Raw genomic sequence first — 25,527 nt, 5'->3', positions numbered from 1 at the left:
GACGTGTCGTGCGCGAAGTGAATACCGGGAATGTCGAATCCGGTGTCAGGTGATCGGTACGAACTGCAGATGCTCGAAGATGAACCGCTTCCGACGATACGCGACTTGCGTCGCGACGGTTTCGAGATCGGCGTGAAATCGCCGTCGCGTTCGTTCGAAAACGGTATCGTGAGTGAAATGAATATCGGGAGTGCCGGATTCAATGTCGGGCGATCAGATAATTACAAATACGTAATCTTGAGTCACTTTTATATATTGTGCGACTTGCAAAATGATAGTTCGGGTATTGGCGCGAAATCGTCGTCGCGTTCGTCCCGTATTTTATTCGATCTGAAATGTATCGTGCTCGAAATGAATGTCGGATATGTTGAATTCAGTGTAGGACGATCGATATAAATGTGTGTAGTGAAGTGTTTCAAAAGTATGCGATTATCGTCACGATGAGTCGGATGTCGGAACCAGAACGATGTCGTAGGAGACGCGGGACGAAGTGTCGAGCGAATTATCCTCATCGGTTTATTAATTAAAGTAAGTGGTAGTATGAGATGTTCATTCATGATATTCGACTTGTGAGAAATATTTACGAATGTTCTACTCCCCCCTTCCCCCCTACCCCTTGAGCAGACAAAATCCTCCTGGAACTCTTAACTTTCTGAAAAATGAGTAGAATACAATTTGATATTTACATGAGGTTTTTTGTATTAAACTTTTACACTCAACAAATTAACTTTATAAGATACATACGTCTCTTATATATCTCTTTGCTTAACTTTATGGTATTTAACGACTAAATAGTCATCACATAATAAATACAATTGCGAAAAATGCGTCTATATAAGGCAGGAAAGAACTTAACACAAATAAAATTACTATATTGCATCGCATATACAGATGCAAGAAATAATATGTTGATAAGCGCGACTGCGTGGGCACACCTTCGCTCGCAGTTAAACAGTTAAGATTAATACTAGTAATAATTTGCCCTAAGTACTTCAAAACGGTAACTCTACGACTAATAACTTTCTCTGAGAGCACTCGACACAATTGACAAGTGGCAAAATCGCACTGAGTCGCCGGAATTTGCGGATATCTGAATTATGCATATACAAATGTATATACAGGGTGGACCAAAAGTCTGGATACAATCGAATATCTCGTAAGCGATGCAATTTTGAAAAAAATGTTTTAGATAAAAGTTGATCAGTAAATAGATCTTTTTAAATCCTATAACTTATTATTTAAAACATTTTTGTTTTTTCAAAATTGTTTTGTTTACGAGATATTCGACTGTATTCAGATTTTTGGTCTATCTTGTACAATTTATTATACAAAATGTGATTCTCTCATAAAATAGGGAATCAATGACAGAGATGTCTATTTGTGAAAATTTAATAAGAATCTTAATTAGGAAAATATTTAATGCTACTTAATATCGCGATGAATGTCTTAAAGAGTTAAATTTTGAGAAATACGAAATTTGTTCTACTTCGATTAATTAGAAAATAGATTTTATCTTAATAAGAATTGACGTGATCTGATGCATACACCACAGTTGCTACTTTATAATACTAATACTAATAAATAATACTTAACTTTTTTAAAGTAGCTAGAACAAATAACGGTTTTCGTTAAAAAAAAATGTCCACTATGGAAATATACTAAATTTATCCGAAAGTATACTATTGATTAATTCCCAATTTTACGAGATACATTGTGTATAATACATACTATGGATATTCATCTCCTTATTAACATACCATAGATATTCATTTTCTTATGAACAGAATACTTTAAGAATTATTCTAAAAAGCAGATCTTAACAAAACTGTCAACAATGAAAAAGCCCCTCTTCAGGAAGGGGGAAGAGAAGAAGGGGATATAAAGCGCGTTTTCGATAAAGCTGCCGACATTTCCTCTTCTGCAATGTGTCAATCACGTAGGTTCTTAATTTAAAACTAGATTAAGCGTGTTGGATAATTTAGTGTAATGCTACGACTTACTCTTTCTCTCTCTATTATAGAATAATCTAAATTTTCATATCAATATTGGCATAGGAATTATCATATTCCTTGCACATCAAAGATAGTCGGACGACCTTTAACACGAAGTAAACTCCATACGAATAGAACTAATCAACTTTTTGAATCTGTTGTTATATATATTCCATTTACTTTCTATTTACATACATGCACACACCGTGACATAGATTTCATTTTATAAAAGTTCCTTACCAAAAACGATATGTACAAGGTGTTTCACTTTTACCACATTATTTTATAATAGCAGATTCCTTGGACAATTTGGAGAGGATTTTTTTTAGCGAAAATGTCGAAGTAGTTAATAGTTTTTCGCAGTTATTCAATTTTTTACATTCCATACGTTTGTAACAAAATTTCCAATTAAAATTTTATTAAAACATTTTACCAGAAATTAACTGAAGAATGTAGAAAGTCTTTCTTCTTCGTTCTGTATAATTCACAGATTATCGGTGCCTCAATATTTTCACTAAGTTCAACTTCACATTAGTCAAAGAATTTGTCATTAAAAAATAATACGGTAAGAGACGGACACTCTGTACATATAATGTACGTGTATATTCCGCGCGATCAAAAGCGCAGCTCGAATCAATCTTCACATAGGGAGAATTTTCTCGCATTTTGTGCTGTTGCAAAATTCATTCATCAGTTTTCACTTCTAAGTACTGATAAACGACTTCTTTTTTTCGTTCGTTAACTCTAGAAGTCTAAATACTCTGAAATGCAGCACAGAATCTTACAAAAAAATTACCACGATTCAATTTTATCTCAGTCACGATGTAGCAACAATTCAATATCTGAGAATTACGGTAACAGAAATCATCTTACGGCCGTGGAAGTAAGAGGAAGATAATAAAAATAACGTCGCGTATTCGTGTATATAATCTCACTCTTACTTCTAAGTCATGGAACGATATTGGTGAAATGAGCTTCAATGAAACAAAGGACGCGAAACCGCGACTTCTAGGATTTACGATGCATCGGGGAAAGTGTATCGGAGTTAGTTAATGTTGAGTTCGTCGTCGATCTGAGGTCTACCATACGGCGCACTTTTTCGTGGGATTCATTTTAGAGCCGAGAGGACAGTTAAAGTCTTGTGCAAATGCCTCCATGTTCGACAACGGTCCTAGAACGCGGAACTCGCTGGGGCTGTGATATCCAGTTGTAATGCGCAGCTTCATCGCTTCCGGTCGGTACTTGCTGCACCACGTGTTGGCGGCGCTTATCCAGAACATTTGCTTTGGACTGTAGGGCAAGCCTGGTAGTTTCGGTTCATGTCCGTTTCGTTTGACCCATTCATTGTATGCGAGATAGGCTTCTTTTATACCGCCATTGTCAGCAATATTTTCACCTTGAGTGTTTATTCCGTTTAACTAAAAATAGATGAAGTAATGTAGATTAATGGCAAAATTTTTATTCATGAGAGGGAGAGAGGAATTATTACGATATAAGATATTTTTATGCATTTATATGCTTGTGTGTGTATAAAGAATTGTCATTTCACATAAAAAAAATTCATTTCTTCTTTTCGCTACGAGTTGCCGTAGAGACGTTCTAGAGATACTGTGTATTTTATGATCCATTGCTCTTGAGTAGTTATATGCTGTGTGGTTAAGAAAGAGATATTTTATGCACGAGTATGACCTCGTTGAGACCTCGTTGAGAAAGTTCACTTATCGTCGTAACTTGATACTCTTATCGCACGTGAATATTCCATTATAGCATTCGTGCAGTATATCATGGCACGTAATGAATTGACTTCAATGGGAATTATTCTTGCGATTATACAGTACGTGCTTTTATATAGCGAATACAGCACAAAAATAGTAGGGAATAAAGTAAAAAAAATAGAATAATAAAGAATGACAATTTCCTTTCGTAATCGCTAATCATTAAAATAATAAATTAATGATTCACAAAACAATTCGTATAATGCAAATTAGTCTCGTTCGTGTCTTTTTAGTATATTTTTGTAATTTTTCAATTTCCATATTAAAAGTTTAGGAGAAATTTCATATAGCAAGGTGAATGAAAGTAACTAAGCAACGAAAATATATATATATGATTCGTCTTACGTTCATTCCAACGTCCTTTACGGTGTAATTTCCATACTGGTAAATTATACACTCGGCCCTCTTGAGATATTGCTCCTTCGTCTCTGGTTCCCACCAGTCGACGAGATTACCTTCCTTGTTGAACTGCCTGCCTTGATCGTCGAAACCATGGGTAATCTCATGGCCAATGACAAAACCGATAGCACCGTAGTTCATATAGCGTGGCCGATCGTTACTGAAGAATGCGCCTTGCAAGATACCCGCGGGAAATTCTGAAACAACAAATTTGCACATCGTAAAATATTCAACATCTAATCAACATTAAAAAGAATCCTTTAATTCTTCGATTAAGAGTTGGCAAATATAAATTTGGAATATCCCAGTGAGAAATGAACATTGTATCGATGTCAAATTGACGTCAAATCGACGTCGAAACAAAATCAAAATTACATCGAATCGACGTCGAGTCGATGAGTCATTTTTTGCTGGATATAAATATAAAATTCAAGAATTCCATCCTTTTTTAATGCATTTTAATACTTAAAAAATACTTACGGATACTATTTTCGATCGACGAGTAGTAAGCGTTTACAACAGCCGGCCTTCCGTGAGATATCCATTCGGTTTTGTTTACCGGTTGTCTTAATCTACCGAAGGAAAAGTCTGTTCCAAAGATCGTTAGGTTCAAAATACTCCCCAGATAATCGTCGGAATTCAATTCTAGTCCAGCGTAAAACTCTTCTAGCTTCTTATCATCTAGTAGCTCATCTGGATAAGCAATATGTGACACCATGCTGGCTGCTTTGTCTAAAGCGTTCGCTCTCGTTTTCTCATCCATCCATTCCACCTAAAAATACGCGCAATTTCGTCGAAAAATCGATGAAAGTTGTAAAATACACACACATACAATGTACCAGGAATGTCTAAAATTGATAAAAATTGTAGAAAGAGTCAAGACATTCATTCTTTTAAGATTTTAATTTGTCGATAAGAGACGTTGAGAATTCCGTTCTCAAGACTTCGCAGATGGAAGGAACGTCTTTGCACGCGCGCGCAAGTGATTTTCTATTTCCAAGATTTCAATTTCTAGATAAGGAGACACCGAAACGACCAATCTCACGATTTCAACTTTTAGGTTTCACGCATCCTTACCTTCTTCAGGATCTTCGTGAACTCCTCCCTGATATCGCTGACCATCTCTAGCGCGGTCTTCTTCGCGTCTTCCTTGAAGTACTTTCTTACGTACATTGAGCCGACACTGATTGCCATACTACCGGACACGATATCAACGCACTCTTTCCATCTCGGCTCTCTTTCCGTTTTACCGTTCAAGTGGATCGTATACATCAGTTGTCTCTTCCGGATGTCGTCTGTGAGATAGCTAACCGATGCAGCAGCCGCTCGCCAAAACGCATAATTCGCTTGCACTCTCTTCGGTGTATGCTGGATCAGTTTCTCGAAATTCTTCAGGTAGCTGGGTACGTTCACGATGATCATCTCGTCCTGATTTACATGCGCTTGCGGCGCGAGAATGGTATTGAAGTATTCCCTCCATGGTATGCTGGGGTAAGCTTGGGACATCTCATTTACGGTCATGGGATTGTACAGGAGGGTCACATTCCGTCGTTTCTCGTTAGGCAGGGAGATCTGTGTGCATATTGGTTCTATCAATTAATTCGGATAAACTTCAATTGATGCCAATTACGCCGGAGATTAAGATTTTCTTTAATGGATGATAGATCTAATTGGGTGCGAAAAAGTTGCATCTTTATAATACTATACTTCAATAATACTATGCAAAAACTACGTTTTATTTTCGATTTTCTTCAATTTATTTTTTCTATTTTTCCCATCTTCTGATTAAATAATTATAAATTAAATTTTATCCTCTTCGGAATGGAAAAAAAGAAACATTTGTAACGAATATTACGTTCCTTCTTTCATTAAGATTTCATCCCGACATGAATTATTATTATTTATTATTATATAGTTATTATTATTTTATTATAATGACTTACGTTCGCGAGCTTGATCTCAAATTCAAGGGATTCCTTCAATTCTTTTTTGGCTCGCTCCGGTTCGGCACCGAGAATCACGGCTATGTCTACCATGTACTTATAATATTCCTGAACGATTTTCTCGTCCATGCCTTTCGTCAGATATTCGCGTGAGAGGCCGAGGGCTGCTTGGTCAAGCTGTGAATGTCAATTGAATATTCGAGTTTGTCGATGCAAACATCATATACTCGGCTTAAAACAAAAGTCTATAATTTACAGAGTTCATTTTATATACAGTTTTGCATTTATAAATTATAGTCTTTGTTCGCTTTTGTTCGAGGCTCTCTCGTTTAGGATTTATTAGTAGCAACGTACGTCGATCAAACGCCTCGAATTGTTCTTCAAATCGACGCTGACACCGAAGTCGATGAAATAATCGACAGAGTAGCCCAGTCTGCGGAATTTGTAGACGAAATCTTTCCACGTGAAGTCGCCGTCGTTCCATCGCTCGCCATCCAGAACAGGCCAGCCACCGAGTTTCCTCAGATTATCGTGCAACGGTTGTAAGCCTCGCTTTTCGATATTGGCTGGAAGAAAGAGTGAATGTACAGTCGGTTGCGAAAGTGTTTTCCGATTTAATACCCGACTGTCAGTTCCGTAAACATTAAAAGGATCTCTCGACCGGGCTTCAACATCGCTTATGAATTTATAAAACAAAATCTCTACGGGTATTGTTTCGCGATTATGCAAGATGAGCATTGCAATAGATCTTGTCAGACTTTAAACGCTTTCCTATCAATGCTCCTCCCCCTCTCATAGATCCGTTGAAAATAATTTAATTTTTAATGATAGCTACATCGAATCTACTTCTATTCGCAATCTTACAGTTTTAGAATGTCTTCTTTACAAATCGTAAATATATACGGAGAAAAATGTTAGAACTGACTAACATGACAATGAACAAATAAAATGCATTTTGGTTGAAAAAATACAATTTCTGGTTCTTCTGGATCAAATTCGGCTCTCATAACCAGAAATTCTGTTTCTTTCAACCAAAACGTGTTTAGTTCATTTATTGTCATGTTAATTTAACTAACTGTTTTTTTCGTGCATTAAAGAATAATAACAATAGCTTCGTAAAATTTGGTTTAATTTCAAACGTAATTTCTCATTTCGTTGGATAAGTCTGTCGTGTTTTACGAATGTGGTCGCAGTACACGCAAAGATCGTCATGTGACTGCTTACTTTTGTTCATGCAAGCCTTGTAGAAGTCTTTGGCGAGCTTAAATGGCCTCGGCTCATTTGGGAGACTTTCCTGTTCGATACGGGATCGCAGTTGTTCCTCAAGGATATCGACGATGATGGAGAATGTATTGACGCTGGTTTTGTCGTCGGGAATTACCGTAGTGTCGAGGAAGCCGCCGCAGGCGAACTTATAAAAGTCATCGCACGGCTCCACGTCGGAGTTCATGTTTTTCAGTATCTGCGAGGCTGTGTTGCGTGTGAATTACGTCGAATAGATTAGTATAATTGGTTATCTTCTTTCTCTCTCAGAACGAGATTACTTATCCTTCGCATGTCGCGAGATTAACTTAATGCGTATGAAAATTCGAATATCTGAAGTTTGTATTTTGGCGAAGTATCTTTGAGAAGTAAACATTATTTCACAGTCAATGACTGCGTATTCTTCTTAACAGTAAACTCGTAAAATTGGTTTTAATTGAGGAAAATGCGAGAAATCCGAGTGAAGTTATTTGTTTCAATTTCTCCGAACAAATCTGGAGTGAATTAAAACAAAAATATTTCGTACGCAATGAGCTTTGGGCTTTATTTTTTTGTAATAGAAATTTTTTTTGTTCCAATATAACTATGTGTTATCGTAGCGTAGAATCTTGACTAATCTTTATAAATAAATTAAAAAAAAATTTCTACATGTGTCAGTTTTGCATCAAAAGACAGTTTGAAGTAGAAATGTATCCTAAAACTGCTAATCCTCTTTATTGGAAGATATCAAATCATATTACGATTTTTATGTTTAAATCTACTGACCTGTTGAAACACATCCTGGTGTCAAGCAGATTTCGTTGCATTCCGGACTTTTCTCTACGGTTTGGATGTGCTTCGATATTATCGAGCCGCTTAACGCCTCGGCTGTGGATGGTAGCATCTCTGCATTAACGGGTTCTGTTCTCGTGCAGGTGCAGGTGCGATTGCAAGTGCGGGAAAAAACAAGTGCGCAATAGCGATAAATTAGTGAGTGCGAAGCATAAGCTCTCTACGATAAAAACTTGCACACGTAGCAAATTCAATACTATCTCTCATTCAAACGGCCAGCAATACGCTGCGTTTATATTTCCGCGCGATTAGACTGCCGACGTTTTCTCTTCGTCTGAAATATGATCTGTCGAAATTTAATCTCATTCTCTTATTCGTATGCTAATTCAATGTAACAATAAAATTTGACATTTTCTTGAGTCCCTCTCATGAGTTTGATTAATTGCTTCCAATGTACTCGCGTGAACGTCGCGCGCCGTTTCATCTATTATTACTCATCGTCGGGACGTGTATATAATCACCACGTGTTCTCGTGGTAAAAGGCAGGTTTACGTCGAATCATCACACGTTGTTTTCGTATCGCCTGGTTTCTTTTAGAGATTTCCTGAAAATATCTCGGATGCGTCAGACGGTCAATGTTTTTGTGTAAAGTCATTTCGACGCCGATCGGAGTATTCGCGCGACGGGGGTGCAAGCATTGTAAACCGGTGGGAACTGACGTGTAACCGTCTATCGCTCCGTTGTAAACACTAAAACGTGTGGCGGCTGAGTAATTCTCAAAACGTTTGTCCAGTAAGAATATCCAAGTGCGTCAGATTCGCATTCGCGTTGACGCCACTTCGAAACATACGTCATGATTCTGTCGCTACTTTTTTAGGCAGCCTTGCCCCCTCTCGTTCAATTCTCTAAAGTATCTTGTCTTTTAACAAAACACTCTTACACTGATAATCGAGTGACAACTGACATCGTGAAATTTTTTAACTGAACTGAATAATAATTTTAATTTTTAATGCTGACTTTAATATTTTCCCGATAAATTAAAACTTTTAAAAATCATAATCGGATTCAGCAGCTCAAAAACTACAAAAAACTATTTTACTATTTTACTTGCCACTTCGAGGGTCAAAATCGACCCATTTTACCCATCGTCATCTATTAAAGAAAAATACAAATTATTTTAAAATTTTTAAGCAAATTTTCTGCTTTTTTTCATTTTTGAAAAGTTTGATCATCCTACCGCAAATAATGGCGAGATAGAGGGCATGTTGATAATTAAATAATAATGTTTTCCGTAATTCGATCGGATTATTTTCGTAACGTCTCTGCAACGCTTTCTTTCGTCTAACGAGCGCTCGATGGAGCGCTTTAATACGGAACGTACACGCGGCACTCTCGTACGAATAAAGTTTACGACGATCGCGTTGCAATAACGCGCCTCACTCTTTTGCACAGTTAAAACTTTTTTACGATGCGGGCGCATACCGTTACCGGGAGACTTCGATCGTAAACGTAATCGCCGCTTGTCGTATGAGTCGTTAAAAAAAATGCGAATCCTACCTCTCCCCGAGATGTCGGAGAAAAACACCGCACGCATATCGGCGAGATGATCTCGGCGATATGTCTATAACGGTAATTAAAGTCTGCGCTTATTAAAAGTGTGTGATTTAAATTCAATTAAAATCACCGTTAAAATCTTCCCGATAAAAGAACGAATTAACGAATCTCTCTTTAAGGTATTTTTTATTATACATTTTATTTCTCTGCTTTTAGCAAAAACGCTCTTGGATCGTAAACAATCTATTATTTGCCAATAAAAGAATATACAATACGACAGGCGACTATAATAAACTTCAAGTTTTAACCGTTAGAAGTTATCGCCTGATAACTGAATTCTGATCATTTTTATCATAAATGTCCTTATTGCGAATGTGGCTAGTCATTTCTAATAAGTGGTTCCAATTATACATCAATACGTACGTGGACATAAACATGGAACTTGCTAATTTTGTAACTTAAAACTACAATGAATTGTGTCTAACAGGCTGATTGTACATATTACGATAAGCTGCTTGCCGTCAGAAGTCATTACAGAGGTCCACGACTACTATGCGCTCACGGTAACGACTTACTCATCACCGACAATTTCCCTCGAGCTATTAACGATTAGTGTAATTGGACAATATTAAGTAATATAATCGGTATATAGATATACCTTTGTCGCAATATACGGGATAGACGCGCGCCTTAGTCGGCATCAGTATATGATATTTTGCTGTTACGTGATGCATACGTGAATTTACGAATTATGCGTTTTTAGAGGATCGATGGAGACGAACTTTCTTCGGAAAACTCCCGAGTTGAAATTTTAATTCTACATTAAGAGTCTATCCAGTTCTAAGTCGTTTAAGTCATCGTTATTTTTCATATTGAGTAAATAACACTCGCCTACAAGAGACTCGCCCGGAGACGGTTTGAAAATAAATCCCATTCGTTATAGAATCGATCCGTTCGTGTGCGTATACAATGTGCCATTCGACTTTCAAAAAAGCTTCCGCGAGTAACAAATATAGACGCAACTCGCATTCAGCTTCTTTTTCGATTGTTGTTTCCGAGAATTATTTGTGAAAGTGTAAAACTACCAGTCTCTGATGAATGAACCTCAAAACGGGAAAAGTCAAAGTCCCGGCAATTAGTCGAAACCTACACACACGTCACGTGTTTTCGAATTTAGCGCGAAGTTGAGAAAGAAGAATGCGAGTCTCGCTTTTGTATTCGCCAGACAATACGTAGTGCGCTTGCAGCGTGCGTGATGCGATTGCGTGCCGCTCGTTGGAAAAGCGAATGCTCTTACCGGTTTGGGACTTGGTGTTGCATGTCGTGTTGGCCGCCAAAATTCCGAGTGCCACCGCCAAAGCGACGCATAAGAGGAACCCGGAAACCGCTATCACCGTTAACCCACGTTCCAAACCGGACCGCCTCTTCCACCATGTCGGGTTTCTGGTAAAAGGAATGGCAAAATGAAAGAAACGACATGATTAAAATCGAAGAGCTGTCGTTAAAGAGAAACGCGTACAAATTGCTCTTTTACGAACGTTAATGCACAAGCGTAAATAAGAATGATAACAGAATAATTTTGTTCCACATTGCCGTATTTTTTTTTAACTGACTTAATTGACTGCGAGGAATAATACTGATTTACAAGATATTTGTTTCTCACTTGAATGGTGATTCTTGTATTTCTTTCCACTTTCCTTAAAATTGTGATATGATAGCCAAATTTGGATAACGGATTCGTATTTAGCAAGCAAAAATACATGAGAAATGACTATTCGCACTCGAGAAACAAAAAAGTCAAATTTTGTCGAACAATATTATTATTCTCGATAGTACTTGAACAACTAACTGTAAATATACGATACGTTTTTTCAAAGCTAAGATTCACTTGCTCCTCGTATTTCATAAATCTGTGCCTAGCAAAAATTTCGAATTTAACAATACTGACGTAATTATCTGAGGATTTTCTATTTCATGCGTCTGTGATTGCACACGCAGCATCACACCTTGATTACTTGTTTGAATTGCATGATTTATAAGATGAGCACCTTCTCTGACTACAGAGAAGACTACATCCTTGCCTTACAGTAATTATGCTAATAACGTTCGCACGAGGTTCGTGAGTTCGGTCTTGTGTGAAACGACGTTGATCATCTATGTATGTTCTAAGCATAAATAAAATGCACGCTGTCACGTGTATTATACGTGCACTACACTTCGTTATGTTTTATACATATCATGTAATATATTTTCTTTCATACGTTCGCTTCGCTTCGCTGGTAAAATATATATATTCTCGTCATTATTATTCCTCTTCTAGAATAACAAGGTTTATGCAGTCACACGTTTAACAAGGTGAATCATATTTGATCGCATAGAAGTATTTTATAGTTTTTTCGACGAATTTTTTCGACTAGGCACTTTTTATTCTCACAATAAGCTACAAAGTATTTGAAAGTAAATAAAATATATCGCGAGATATAAAATAAAATATCTAAAATATAAATTATATAAGCACGGAAACATCAGAATATAGATCCGAACCAACTTTGTTATTCGAAGGTTATATATATGGACGCGTCGTAAAAATCGGCAACTAATTCAAGGTATCTTATCCATAAATGCTTGACAACTTCCTTTTTGATTTTTGATACCGGAACCTATTGTCGTCCGTGCGTTATTACGTCGCGTATCGCGAAAAGCCGCGAGTTATCGGTCGCAGTAAAACGCTACTTTCGGTCCAAAGCACGTCGCGCCGATGCCATTAGCGGGCATCGGAATTTATGGATCGCTTTTCCACGCGACGAGAAAATTGCCGTCTTTCACGGTGGACAATTCGCATTTGAGCGAAAGGCGGGCCGCGCTCTCGGATTCGCGTCGATCGGTCGGTCGGACTTTTATTTTTGTCCCAGCCGCGCGTGCCATTTCTGCGTTTTATTTTTACGGTCATCTCGCGAGATCGCGGCGCATTAAATCCTTCGCGTGATCGGTTCGCAAGACCTTGTCGGAACGATATCGAGTAATGTACGCGAAACACTCCTTTAATGTTCGCTCACTGAGCGAATTTTGCTTCGTCTGTCGACGAAGAAACGCCGTTGCAGTTCAACACATGCGATAGAATGAGTTGGTTTCCTTACGTAACATTATTACCAATGCAGCATTATTATGCGAAGGTTCTCGATTCTTTTGAACACTGTGAGTTCTATAGTTAACTTTAGACCTAGCTGATAATTCCGGTTTTTTTTCCCCGCGTTTACACAATGGAACACGTTGCACAATGTATAAACGTAGTTATATAACAGCGTTTAATTAGAATCGATTCGCCGTGGTTATCGAAAGTCCTGTGTAAATCACTAACGGTCCGCCGATTGAGAAACCGCCGTCTCCGCAAATGTGTGAGTGAGAGAAAGAGAGAGAGAGAGAGAGAGAGAGAGAGAGAGAAAGAGAGGGAGAAAGGGAAATTCGCATCTCTTATTATATAATTATAAAAATTATATATAATTGGATAATAGGAGATGTCCTAGAAAACAAAAAGAAATTTGACATCCAACAAAATGGCTTCGGCCATCGTCTCGCTTGTCTCGCGACGGGCGACATACGTGCGCGCGTAAATGCATCGAGTGCAGGTACTTAGGCTGATAGAGAGCGCATAATAGAACTCATAGCGTGTAATGCAACGGGTGTATTGACCCTATCGAGACGCAACGACACGCCGAGACATCCTCTATCGCGTAATATCGGAGTCAACGGCCTGTATCGTCCGCACCCGATGCGTGGCCTTGACCCCGGCGGCATGAATGAATTTAATACGGAAGCTTCCCAGGCGAGGAAGAAAAAGTTGACGATGGCAGCGTGAGAAAAACCGAAATCCCTGCTACCACGTCGGTGTGCTCATGCGTGATTATTTTGAAATGCAGTGCGCGCGATTACAAAATCGTTTTCTTCCAAACACCATAAGCGAGATATTATGATAAAGTAATTGAGCCCGGCATTATTAATCGTATTTGTATGAAATTATCTTTACGATTTGAATAAATCGATCGTTTCATCTAAGATCCGGGCGATATCGTTGGAACGGGAGAACGTCATGAGATGATCACGGGTGATATTTCGTTATTCATTTCATCGTTTTATCGTATTCGCTTCTTTCTGCAAGATATTACAGATTCGCGCCGGCTGTCGTCGAAATAATTCCGCTATCGCCACCGTAACCTTTCGGATAACACGTCAAAATATCGGTGACGCGGAGAAAGGCCGTGGAGAAGAGGGGTATACCCCCGATTTTGCGGTATTTAACCCCCGGGTAAATCGACGGGAGATTGCGGTCCGTGTATTTATCGCGTCGCTAACCAGGTAATCAAGCCTCATCGTCGGATCGCGATGGATTGATTGATGAGGCGGCTAGTGTGTGAAATTAACGAGCAAGATCGCGCTAACGTTGCTGGGAAACTGTGCTTCGATCGGGCCGTTGGCGAAACTTGCGCGATTGCAATTTCTTTCTTGCAGTCACGCTTTTGCTATTGTGTTATGAAAGAGAACTGTAATCGTCTCGTCGGTTGAGATAACTTGTGATAATTTGAAAGCAAACGAAATGGGATGAAGGACGCGGGTTGTTTTCGTCTCAAAGATGTCAGAATAACGAATAATTAAATATAATAATCAAGCCGATAATAATATTCGCGCACAAGAGTGGAACAAATCGTCAGTTTTGATAAACACTCCATTTCGACGAAACCTTGTTGATGATACGCGCAGATGATAAATCCATGTCGCGCCGTGTATTACACCAAATTGAGAGCCCGAATTTACGTATTTGCGGGTCGGTAAATTCCGGTTTCGATAACCTCGCGAGGTACGCGCGATAATGGCCAAGTAAAATGCGGAGAGTATTACGATAAGGGGTATAATCGCTTCCCTAGACACGCGGACACGTGAATTTTTGCGCACGACGTCGTCACATGAAGCTGTCGAACGTGAGAATGAACGTTATTTTTAGCGAGATACCGCGATAAATCAATCCCGAAGCCTTTACTTCGTGCGTGCGTTATCCGCATGAGCGTGAAAGAGGCAAGAAATACCGTTGATTCCTCGTATTTACGTAAGCTCTTCTTCGACTTGATGTTCCGACTTGCGAAACTCTTTTAGCTCGTTATAGTTATAAATCGTTGTCACGCACGATTTAAAGCTATCGTATCCGGATTGTTGAAAGATCCACCGTCTAATATTAATTGTATCTAGCAGTACATCGTGTTTGCGCAATTTTATAAAAAAAAAATTATTTCTATTACTCTTTATCATTATATATTATTACATTATATAATAATAATATTTACATCAAATAACAACAACAGTAATAATAATTATTATTATATAGTGCTTTTTTTTCCTCTTTAAAATAGTTTGCTGTAACGTCCTTCTTGGAACGATCGATTGTCGATCACCGAATCCGTTGTCCGAAAAGCTGTGTCTCATCGCCGGGAAATCGATTCGCGCGCGCGACGAAACGTGCGTTATCGGAACAACCCGCTGTCCTCCATTGAGCGCGCGCTATCCTCGTGGACACGTTTACCGGTGCACGCGGCACGGTGCCTCTTGACGGAGTGGCGCGACCGCGAAACTATGTCGCACAGGACCGACAGAAAGGCACCGCCGAGAGCTGCATCGTAATGAAGAGACGCACGAGCGAGCGAACAAGGCGCGCGCGCACGACATCGCCTTCACGTGCCATGACCTGGCGCCTCTTAATCGTCTTCCTGACCCTCTTCCCTCTATACCTACGTTGAGATACCGTACTCTCTCTCGTATTGCGCGTGTCTTCGGTGTCGTTAAAGGTACCGAGGTATCTCGGATAGAAACGCTAGCAAATCACGTGTCACCGGTGAGTACGAATGTAATGAATGTAACCATCATTAATGATTAATTATTACATTAAACTATAAAGTATACAATTACCTTTTTCATATTTATAAAATGTGAGCAATATGAACAATATAGTTCAATATTGGTTGATGATAACTTCAGCGTTAAAGAGAGATTCAAGTATTTTATTAATTGTTAATTGTCAGAGTTTTTCCAAGTGTCTTCTCAGTGGTTTTCTTGAAAAAATTTCATAACATTGGATTCGACATTCGTTATTATTTGAATCGGTTTTAGCAAGAAGGTAGTTAATTTAAATTAAATTTTATCTGCGATGTACCGCCCCATCTCCATTCGATCGTAATTAGATTTATCGAGAATTATTTGTTATGGTCATTTGAGATACCGATTATTCATATTGCCTTTCGTAATCTTCTTGTGATTCAGTCCTTCGTTTGCTCATTCCGCTACATCGGCAAATACGTCGTGTTTTTAACATCGCGGTCTTATTATCTTTATGATTCGTTTTAAATTGTCATCGGAAAGTTTTGGTTCGTTGATCTATCTTTTCCATGCGTTCGTTTCATTCCTTGGCTCCGTTCACACTCGCGACGTCGCACGATTCTTCGTGGGCAGCTGATGACGGTAAATTTTCCAATTCCCGTAAATTACACGATAAGCACATTGTTGCCGGACTTGACGAGTATCATAATGTATGCGATAATCCTCACCCGTGGCAGCTCGTTAGATATGCCGCATGTATAACACATTTCTTATGCGCGTCAGAAAACCCAGCAGTGCGGGCAACCTTGATCAAATAATTATTATTTTTAGATCGCTCATTATCCTCAATTAATAATATATTATATTATTATATATATGAATAATAACGATAAATTATACCGTGTTTATGTGTTTACTTGTGAGCAACTCGAGGATCCAGTATTATTCATAAGAATGAAATTAAACGAAGAACAAATAACAAAAATAAATAATTTTAACAAGAAAGATAAGCCAAAAGCGAAATGGTTACGTATACTTAAAATATTTCTACATAAATAACAGAATCTTGAAAAAATATCCGATGTTATTTTTATTTTTGCCAAACTAATCACATATTTATTCGTTCTCTAATATACATAGAAATCGGCTGATTAAAAAAACCATTTGCTTTAAACGTATAGTATCCGTGTGTTTTTTATGTGAAACACGTCGGAGAGATAAAGGATCGTTTAAAAGAAGCGACTGAAAATTCCACGGTATCGCGATTCGCGGCTCATCGTCTGTGCAAATTTTTTTAACGGGACATATGAACCGACCGGTGACAAGTGTACGTCGATTGTGAGCTTCCGCGTGTTCCCGATATTTCCGTTGCACGGCAACGAGGTCGACCAAGGCCCACTTTGAGTGGGCGCGCGACGACAACTATGACGAGACGACAACGACGAAGAAGATGACGACGTAACAGCAGATTTTCGCTTCCGAGAAGGTCATGCGGAATTTCAAGTCGAGGCGCGAACGCGAGCTTTTCGTCCGTAATTTCATCCATAATTTCGTTCGTATTCAATTATCAGATTACGGCAGTTGGCACAGATTAGTACGGACTCTTTCGCCTTTCAGCCGACCTCTACGACACGCGGCTTGCGTAAATCAAGAGGTAGCACAGAGGAAGACCTCATTTAAGTGCGTGAAATTAATTCCGATCCTCGTCGTTGGCAAACATCGCGATGCACGGCGATGGAGGATCCTCCGAATGCCTCCGGAATATCAATTTAACCGCACCTGGCATATTTTGTGTCACCCGGGCGAACGAATATGTTTTTGAAACTCGCGAAAGGCTCTCTTCTTCGGACATCTTACGAAACGCGACGCACTCACGACGGCTGAAGTATATTCTGAAAATTAACATTCGTATCGGAGTTTCTCGTTCGCATCGATAATGTAACTTACGTGATTCGTGTCGTAACACTTTTCTCGCTTCAATTACGAGCGATGGTATGTCACGTAACTGTACGAATATTTGCAAATCTCAGTCACGTGAAAATATCCGCGATGTCGCTCGGTCAGCGATTTTTAAATCGATTCTTTCGCAACATTTTCATTCCTTCCGCAAGAGGCGCCATGCACGGAGGAACGTAAATTACATTTTCATCGGCGATAAATTAGCACCCGTCCGTTCGTTTTGTCGCGGGTTTTACGAAGTTGTTTTTCTTATGAGAAAAAGAGTATTCGCTCTGGGGAAGTACTCACTCCGTCCGAAACTTTGGAGAACTCGACTACGTCAAGAGAGACACAAGATTCACTTATCGAAACTGTCGCCAAAGTTCCATAAATAAATGGGAAGACGTCAAGAAACATAAATATATTCGGTTATCATTACGACTATCATTGCGCCGAACGCGATTGAGGGGGCCAAATAAGCGATTTATTTTAATTACATGGCGCTGATTTTTTTCCTTTAATCTATGTGTTCCTCTTTTTGTACTACGTATCGCGTAGATAATACGTAAGCGTGATAAGTATGGAAATCACGGCTCGGTGGAACGAAACATCGGCTTCGGAAATGCCGTCCCGAGGACGACATTTGTATCTACACTTTCCCAATTCTATTTCTACTTTCTATCTCCCCTTATAAGACTCGATAGCGATAAAAAAGCGATGAAAATTTATCGCTCGTCGTTTATTAAAATGACTTTAATAATAGTCACACGATAAACATTATATATCAACGTGACCCGCGTATCAGAGATTTTTCCTTTCTCTTCCGTGAGCAACGTTACGTAACGGACACGCGGGAAATACACCGTTCTTTTTTTTCCCTTGGGGAATAATTAGAGCGAGCACAACAAATATTTGCGATGATAACAACATACGCTAGCTTGGCTCCGCACGTGTCGAGCCAGCGAGTACGAAATGTTTACTGTAGTATGAAAGGAACAATAATAGAAACCATGTTAAGTAATAACGTGAACATAATTGGCAAATGTTTCGAATAAAACGACTTCGTAGAATTTCTTGGTGGTTCGCGGAATGAAGCACGAGTTTCTTCGATTTCTACCCCGATAATTATAAGTGACGAATCGACGAGTTCTGTTCTCCCTCTAGGTCTGTTTTCGCTGCACCGCTGAACCAGTGCAATAAGTTGAAATGAGAAAACATATACTTGTTTCGCTTCAACTTATTGCACTAGTTCAACGGTGCAGAGAAAACGAACAGACCTTCTGTCTCAAAGCGATCTCACGTCTTTATTATTTTTCAGGCGCGTAATAATGTTGACGCGCACGTGGACTGCAACGAGTATTCGTTATTATCATATTGTTTGACGACGCTGGAGCAATCCCGTTCAGTTGCCAATAACTGAAAGATCGGAGAACGTATGTTCGCACGATCCGCGAGCGTAATTTGCATAACAAATTCTGAAATTATTGTCGCTCGATCGCGCGTTCGATCGCTATAAATAGGTAGAAACTATGAAGGTGATATTGTAAACAGTAGCCGAGAGCAAAATCGTGATTTTGCAATTAATACGAAGTGATACAAGATTGCACGACTGTTTACGGAGATTTTTCGAAGTCCGAGTCTCGGTTTATCGTTGCGCAGCACGTGCGAAAAATAGAGGTCCGTCACGTGCGAGATTAATGGTTCTTTATGCTCGGAGAAAAAGTATTTCATAATTGTTAAGAACATTGGTGATTTTATCGGAAGCATCATAATTCGCAAGTAAGTTATAACAAACAAAAAGTGTTAAATTCAAATGGATATACGGAAAAAAATAATCTCAAATCAATGTTAGATATTCTCATGTATAAGCAAGAATATTATATTCTTAGAAGATTTTTAGTTTTGAATTGAGCGCAAATAATACTTGCATCAATACAAATTCAAACAAATCGAGACTAAATTTTCTAAGAGGATTATAATATTCTTGCTTATACGGGATGCCCGGTATGTTTCGTATATTCGCTCATGTGCAGATAGAAGGGGAATTGATGGAAAGGGTAAACACCATTATGCAAAATTCGCAATAGTTAACGAGGAATTAATTATTCTGTCCGAGCTAATGAGCGCACGAGAAACGGTAGGCCGAATATAAAAAAAGAAAGATATCTTCCATCGGCGCGCGGTTGTGATATTTGCGAATCGCCGTGTTTCTTCACGGAATTTGTATTTCTCCACGTCGCTGTCTCTCGCAGTTTTGGGCGGAAGAATACGGCGGGCTGCGATGCGCAAATGTCACGGTCGCACACGAAGACGTCTTTCTTTCTACATGTTCGGCCAACCGCTTTTCGTACGTTCAGAGAGAATAATTAATTCCTCGTTAACTATCGCAAATTTTGCATAATGATGTTTACCCTTTCCATTAGTTTAACCCCTTCTATTTGCATACGAGAGGATGTATGAAACATATCGGACACTCTGTATGAGAATGTTTACACTGAAAAAAAAGTGTCACATTAACCAGAAAGAGAACAACTAGATACGTTTCGATATATGTAATTTTGTGCGCGTGTGAGTTTCGAATTTAAGTAAAATAAAAAAGCAACATTAGTTTGAAATATTGAATCAATAGATTACAAGAAAAACGTGATGAACATATAATTCGAAACTTTTTCCTGCCTGTGCATTTCTGAGAAGAATCGATATCAATCTCCAAATTATACAGCAACCACAGACGAGAATCCGCAGGTATCTCGATGCATCCTCTCGTAAGATACGTCTCTAAATTTATAGTTAACTCCTGTGAAATCGATTTGTTGCGGTTCTCCTTTATTCGCGAGGAAATTAAATAGGACCGTTCGTCATGCGAATTTTACATGCGCGTTGCGTGTGTCGTGCTGTCGTAACGCATGATAACTTGGAGACCGGTGTTTGTAAACTTGCACCATGAACCATAAATGCTTCCAACGTTCGACGCCAGCTCGCGAGAGACTTTCACCTGGCGCGACTGACCGTTTGTTCGCTCGCGAGTTCGACAAGTTCGCCGTCCGCCACGTGTCTCGTTCTATACGACACACGGCTTCGTCGGACTCTCGCAGCATGCGGAATGACTTCCCCGCAGAAGTTTCTATTCACCGGGAGACAGATTTCGCTCGTATCGGAGAGATCGACTTTTACTCCGGCCGTATTAAAATACGTGAAAATCCTTTCAGCATCGCTAGGTAATTTCGAGCCACTTGGTAACTTTTGAGCGGAGTGATTAATAGGTGTATGATTGCGTTACATTATATTGGCATTGAGAGACTATATAATTATAGATCACAGTCACGAGTTACAACCTTCCCGTTGGACGATTATCTAGAATGCTAACGACCATCAAGAGCGCTCGACAGCACGTGTAAGTCATTACAGCGTCGATGGCGAACCTAGATCTCTGACGTCCGACGTTTTTCATCTCATTAAGGCGTTGCGCGCCGTCTCGCCTTTCACACAAAACTACTCGGCGTATAAAATTATTAAAGTAAGATCATTGCCGTTGTTGGTAACATTATAATTAAATATCATTGCCTCCGGTAACGCGCGGACTCGAGTTACACGGCGGTGTTTGAACGGTCGGCGAGGTTCTCGGCGACTTCAAAAGTCGCGACACGATCCGGAGTTCGCGGAGTCACGGTGCGTTCTCGAGACGACCTCTCTGACACGTGTGAAGGATACGTTCCTTCCCGGGCGAGGCATACTTCGCGGACACTTATAATGGATTCCTCACGCGGACGGAAGGTCAAGATCGATGGGAAAAGAGATGCGAGATACACAATTGGATGAATATTTATTAGCGGGACCCATTAAAGCTGGATATTTCGCGTCGAAGCGATGTCCGCGCGGCACTCTCTTTTTCTCGAGTCGTCGTTCTTTTTCTCCTCCGGCGCGATGGCCAGCCTGGCCCTCGGCGTAACATCAATGCCTGGGTACGTTTTATCATCGGCTCGCGCTGCGTGCATTGAAATCGCGAGATCTGCCGTGCGTTGCGCTAAAACATCGCGCTCTTTTGTTCGTGCGGCGAATTGAAACGCATTAAGCGGCATTGTAGCTACCGCTTAACGGATGTTAATTGGAGCACCCGATATCTTTATACGTGACGAGTGAGTTCTTTTCCTCCAACGTGTGTTCTGATCAACCTCGCGGTTGGCTATTATCCATATCGCAATTCTTGAATCGGAAAATTAGAGATAAAAGATAAGAAGTCGCAGTGTCGCGTTGCACAATTTGTAATTAATAATCAAGACGGGATAAGAAAGATGTAAAATCGTGTCATTTAATTTTATACGAATTAAGAGCGCGACGAATGAGAGCGTATTAGTGACACGCGCGAGTATGTTTTTCAGCTATCGACTTGTGCAGTCTCCGGCACCTGCAATATTTACATATCGCGAAGTTGGCTTGCAATAAATGCGAGATAACGTTGTCCCGTATAATGATCGTAAAGTTAAAATAACAAGCGACACGACAGTCAGTAGGTACTTCTTTATATATGGCAATGTTTGTTACAAAAAGAAAAATATATCAAATATAATCGTTTAAACGTTGATAATGTAATGTTATGTATTCTCATAGCACTTTAAGGAGACACTATACTTGAGAATTTTATCGGCAAAATACTGACTTTCTTACGTCGTTATTTACATATTCAGCAACGAGGTGAGTGTATATATACATATGTAACAAGTTATATATTTTGCAGGGGAAAATGAGGAAAACTTTGCAGGTAAAATATTAATTATTTCTAGGGAATTATATAATTTTTTGCATAAATCGGTTTCTCAAGTTAGTATATGTATAAAGGTATTGAGGTATAAGATCATCGAAAAATCAATATTTTACGAGATATTTCATATTTTATGGTGAAAAATATCAGGATAAAATTTCAAATATCTTGAGAAATATTCTCTTAATGATCTTACTTTAATAATTTTATGCGCAGAGTAGCCTGAGAAATCGATTTACATTAAAAACTATACAATTCCTTTTTAAAAAACGAAGTTGACCTTCAAAACTCTATCTATAAAAATATCTATGTATAAATAAAATCGATAATATCGATAATAGATTGTAACGTTGTTGACATTTTTAGTCCTATCTAAATGAGAGTGTTTTTTTATCGGATTTTGTCATCCCCTTAAACGCTTTGGTATCCCCTTAAACAATATTTATACCGACGAGAGTCGCGTGATTATGGAGTTGATCATAAATCTTTTCCTCTACCGTAAGTCCTCTACCGTCCGTGAAAAATGAAAATTTTCTAATTTGAGAACTTTAAAAAATTTTCACATTTTACGAATTTATATTAGAATAAAAGATTTATAATCTATCTTTTGAATATTAAACGGACAACATTCATAATTGAACGGTCTTAGCGTGAAATTACGGTGAGAATACGGGTCGATATTTATAAGAATAGAACACGTATTTTCCATGTGAAAGTATCGTTTATATTTATCATGGTACCGCCTGTCTGTAACGTCTTTTTCTTTCTGGTATTTCAGGTTATCTGGTATTTGATGCTCGATAGTTTCAGGTATTCGGTATTTTTAATTCCGATGATCTCTGATATATGGTCATCGATAACTGATAATTCGTGTAGAATAGGAATAGGAATTGTTATCGTGTATAAGGACACTTTCATCTCTTATGAAATACGCTTCCACCGTGCGATTGATCTCACCTGGTTTCACCGGACGACCAGTTTTTAACAACGTTGCATAAGACCGCGACTTTACTCGTGGTAAAAGCAAGGTTTTGCTAATACACACTGGGAAAAGGAAGAAAAGGATACGAGTAGCGTTCGGGTGTGAGCGGCAGGTCAGTAGTTTGCCGGACACGTGTCTTTTCGATATAAATGTGAAAGTTTTTCACTTATATTTCAAAAATACTTGTGGATAGCTACTGGCCTTTCTTTACATCGAACGTAAGATAAAGTTTGCTTAAAATAGTATAGAATGCAAAAATAACTGGAAATTTAGTAATGCCTGAAAATTGCCGACAGATAATTTGCGGATAAATCAATTGGTAAGATACTTTTGAAAAAGCGAAAATTAAAACAATTCAAGTTGATCAAAAAGTACCTGAAAGTGAAATTCATAACTATTGTGCTTAAATATAACGCCGGTTACAATAGCCCGCGTCATTGTTTCTATTTGACTTCTTCTACAATTATCATTATCGGAACATTACCGTATCTCACTGCGGTAGTTGTATCATCAAAATTGCATTGTACAAGTCGATGAATTGCAGTTAGCAGTAACGGTGCGCAAGCGATTACGGGCAAGGACTCCTTGAGAAATATATTTTCGCGAGTATTCTCTATCGCGAAGGATCGCTATTGCCGTTTCCCGACAAATAACGATTACGGTAACTTACTTGATAACCGTTTGTTTCATGCTATTGGTCATAGCGACTGGCGTTTCTGTGCTTCGCTTGCCTTGCTTCCGTCAGCTCTCACTAACACATAACCACAAAAAACACACTGGTCCAACGTTCCTTCTGCCACTTTCGGCCCGGCTTTTTAATTTAATCGAAAAACCGACGTGCTTCCCGGAATACCGGCCGGAGACTTCTCATGCTCCGATACGGTTATCTTGTTTCCTCCTCGGTATCTTCTATTCTCGGTTATCGCTTTTCTTCCTCGACGATCTCTTTTAAAGAAAATCGAAAAGAAAGAAGGCTCTTGAGAGGAAGTCGCAGCCTTCTTCCGAGATCAGGATACGAATCAGTTTCGACTGTTAGTGCCGGACTGAAGTAGCGCGCGCGCTTCTGCTCGTATTTAAACGTCCTCTCCCTCCCTCCACGCCTTCTCTTTCCCTCTCTCTTGTAGGTTCCCATCGAGAACATTTTCTCGGCTGGGCAAATTGCTACGAAAAATCGGAGACATACTTTTTTTCTAAATTCGCAAAATACACCGTTTCCGTTGTTTTGTAATGTTAGGAAAAGAAGAAAGAGAGAAAATTTTGAGAAATATTTTTCATAGAAAAGAAGAACATTGGAATATTATTTATCAAATAAATTTTTTAACTGAGACAGTCTATTGCCTCAATTTCGTAACAAAAATGATTACGAAAACGTTATATAAAAGGATTAAAAATATCGCAATATATATCTCGTTCGCAATCTCGCGTTTAATTTCTCGATCTCGCATATATTTACGTTTTTTATAAAGACTTACCTGGTACTCTGATCTTCATAATAATCTTATGCACTGAATAAGTTATGATATGTATGTAGTATTACTGACTCACGAAGTCGATTTGAATAGCAAGGAGACATTTCCTTATTACTGTGCATAATTTCGATTTGTCGATTTAGAAACGTTACGTTGAAGTTGTCATACGTTCGTCTGATGGTAAAACCCATGGCATACATAATAACATAAGCAATAAGCAAATTAACCACAACCACAGTAAATTATCCTCCTCGCGTTCTAAGAATAATTGACTATGATTAGTTAATTTGCTTATTGCTTGCATCTTATTACTTACATTTTCGTGTGTGCCATTAACTTAATTCTGAAAGATTCGAGAAATCAGAATCGAAACTTTTGTTTGCTTGAGTAATCTTGTTTAACCATGACACTACAAACTTCATTTTTAGTCATTTCAAGTTATTGAAGCACTTACCATAAGGTATAAGCATTGTTCGATTGTTCTTTTTCTCTTTGTTTACTTTTTACATAATTTCAATGCATAGTTTGGATTTTTTTTATTTTTATATGCGTATATATCTCATATTTTATGAAGTCATACAATAACACATACATTGAATAACATAGAATAGTTATAGTTGTGGAATAAAATAGAATAATATTGAAACTTTTTGTATTGATTCTACCTTTAAAATTAATATGCTATAAACTGTAATTTATATCTTATTAATATCTCAGTCTTAAGATTTATTGACAGATTAACTCAGTAGAAAAAAACTTCACAATATAAAATAGTAAAAAAAAAAAGTGAAACTAAAGTAAAAATGTAAAATTAAAATAAAATC

General features: G+C 38.6%; 1 protein-coding gene across 2 annotated transcripts; it reads right to left on the bottom strand.

Moving 5' to 3' along the window:
* Positions 1–664: 664 nt before the first annotated feature.
* Positions 665–24,269, bottom strand: LOC106748003 (neprilysin-11). Of its 2 annotated transcripts, none has more exons than XM_014626131.1 (10): positions 23,905–24,269; positions 10,994–11,139; positions 8,137–8,271; positions 7,333–7,578; positions 6,463–6,674; positions 6,109–6,285; positions 5,243–5,737; positions 4,646–4,937; positions 4,112–4,362; positions 665–3,409 (listed from the first exon to the last, which is right to left on the bottom strand). In XM_014626131.1, the coding sequence occupies exons 1-10, from the start codon at positions 23,934–23,936 to the stop codon at positions 3,071–3,073; spliced, it is 2,325 nt and encodes a 774-aa protein (XP_014481617.1). In that variant the 5' UTR covers positions 23,937–24,269; the 3' UTR covers positions 665–3,070. The 2 variants fall into 2 exon arrangements, with proteins under 2 accessions (XP_014481617.1, XP_014481618.1); XM_014626132.1 differs by having other exon boundaries at positions 666–3,409; positions 8,137–8,238.
* Positions 24,270–25,527: the final 1,258 nt, after the last annotated feature.

This window comes from Dinoponera quadriceps, unplaced genomic scaffold (assembly GCF_001313825.1).
Source record: "Dinoponera quadriceps isolate SergipeBrazil2010 unplaced genomic scaffold, ASM131382v1 scaffold2167, whole genome shotgun sequence".
Classification (NCBI taxonomy): Eukaryota; Metazoa; Arthropoda; class Insecta; order Hymenoptera; family Formicidae; genus Dinoponera; species Dinoponera quadriceps.
Note: the sequence above shows the minus strand (reverse complement) of the source record. Positions and strands in the feature narration are given on the sequence as shown.

Excerpts from the sequence above, each read along its gene's own strand:
- LOC106748003 (XM_014626131.1), bottom strand. The coding sequence starts at position 23,936 with ATGACCAATAGCATGAAACAAACGGTTATCAA. Across the intron at positions 6,286-6,462 it reads ATTCGAGGCGTTTGATCGAC|CTTGACCAAGCAGCCCTCGG; the intron begins GTACGTTGCTAC and ends TGACATTCACAG. Across the intron at positions 5,738-6,108 it reads TTGAGATCAAGCTCGCGAAC|ATCTCCCTGCCTAACGAGAA; the intron begins GTAAGTCATTAT and ends ATATGCACACAG.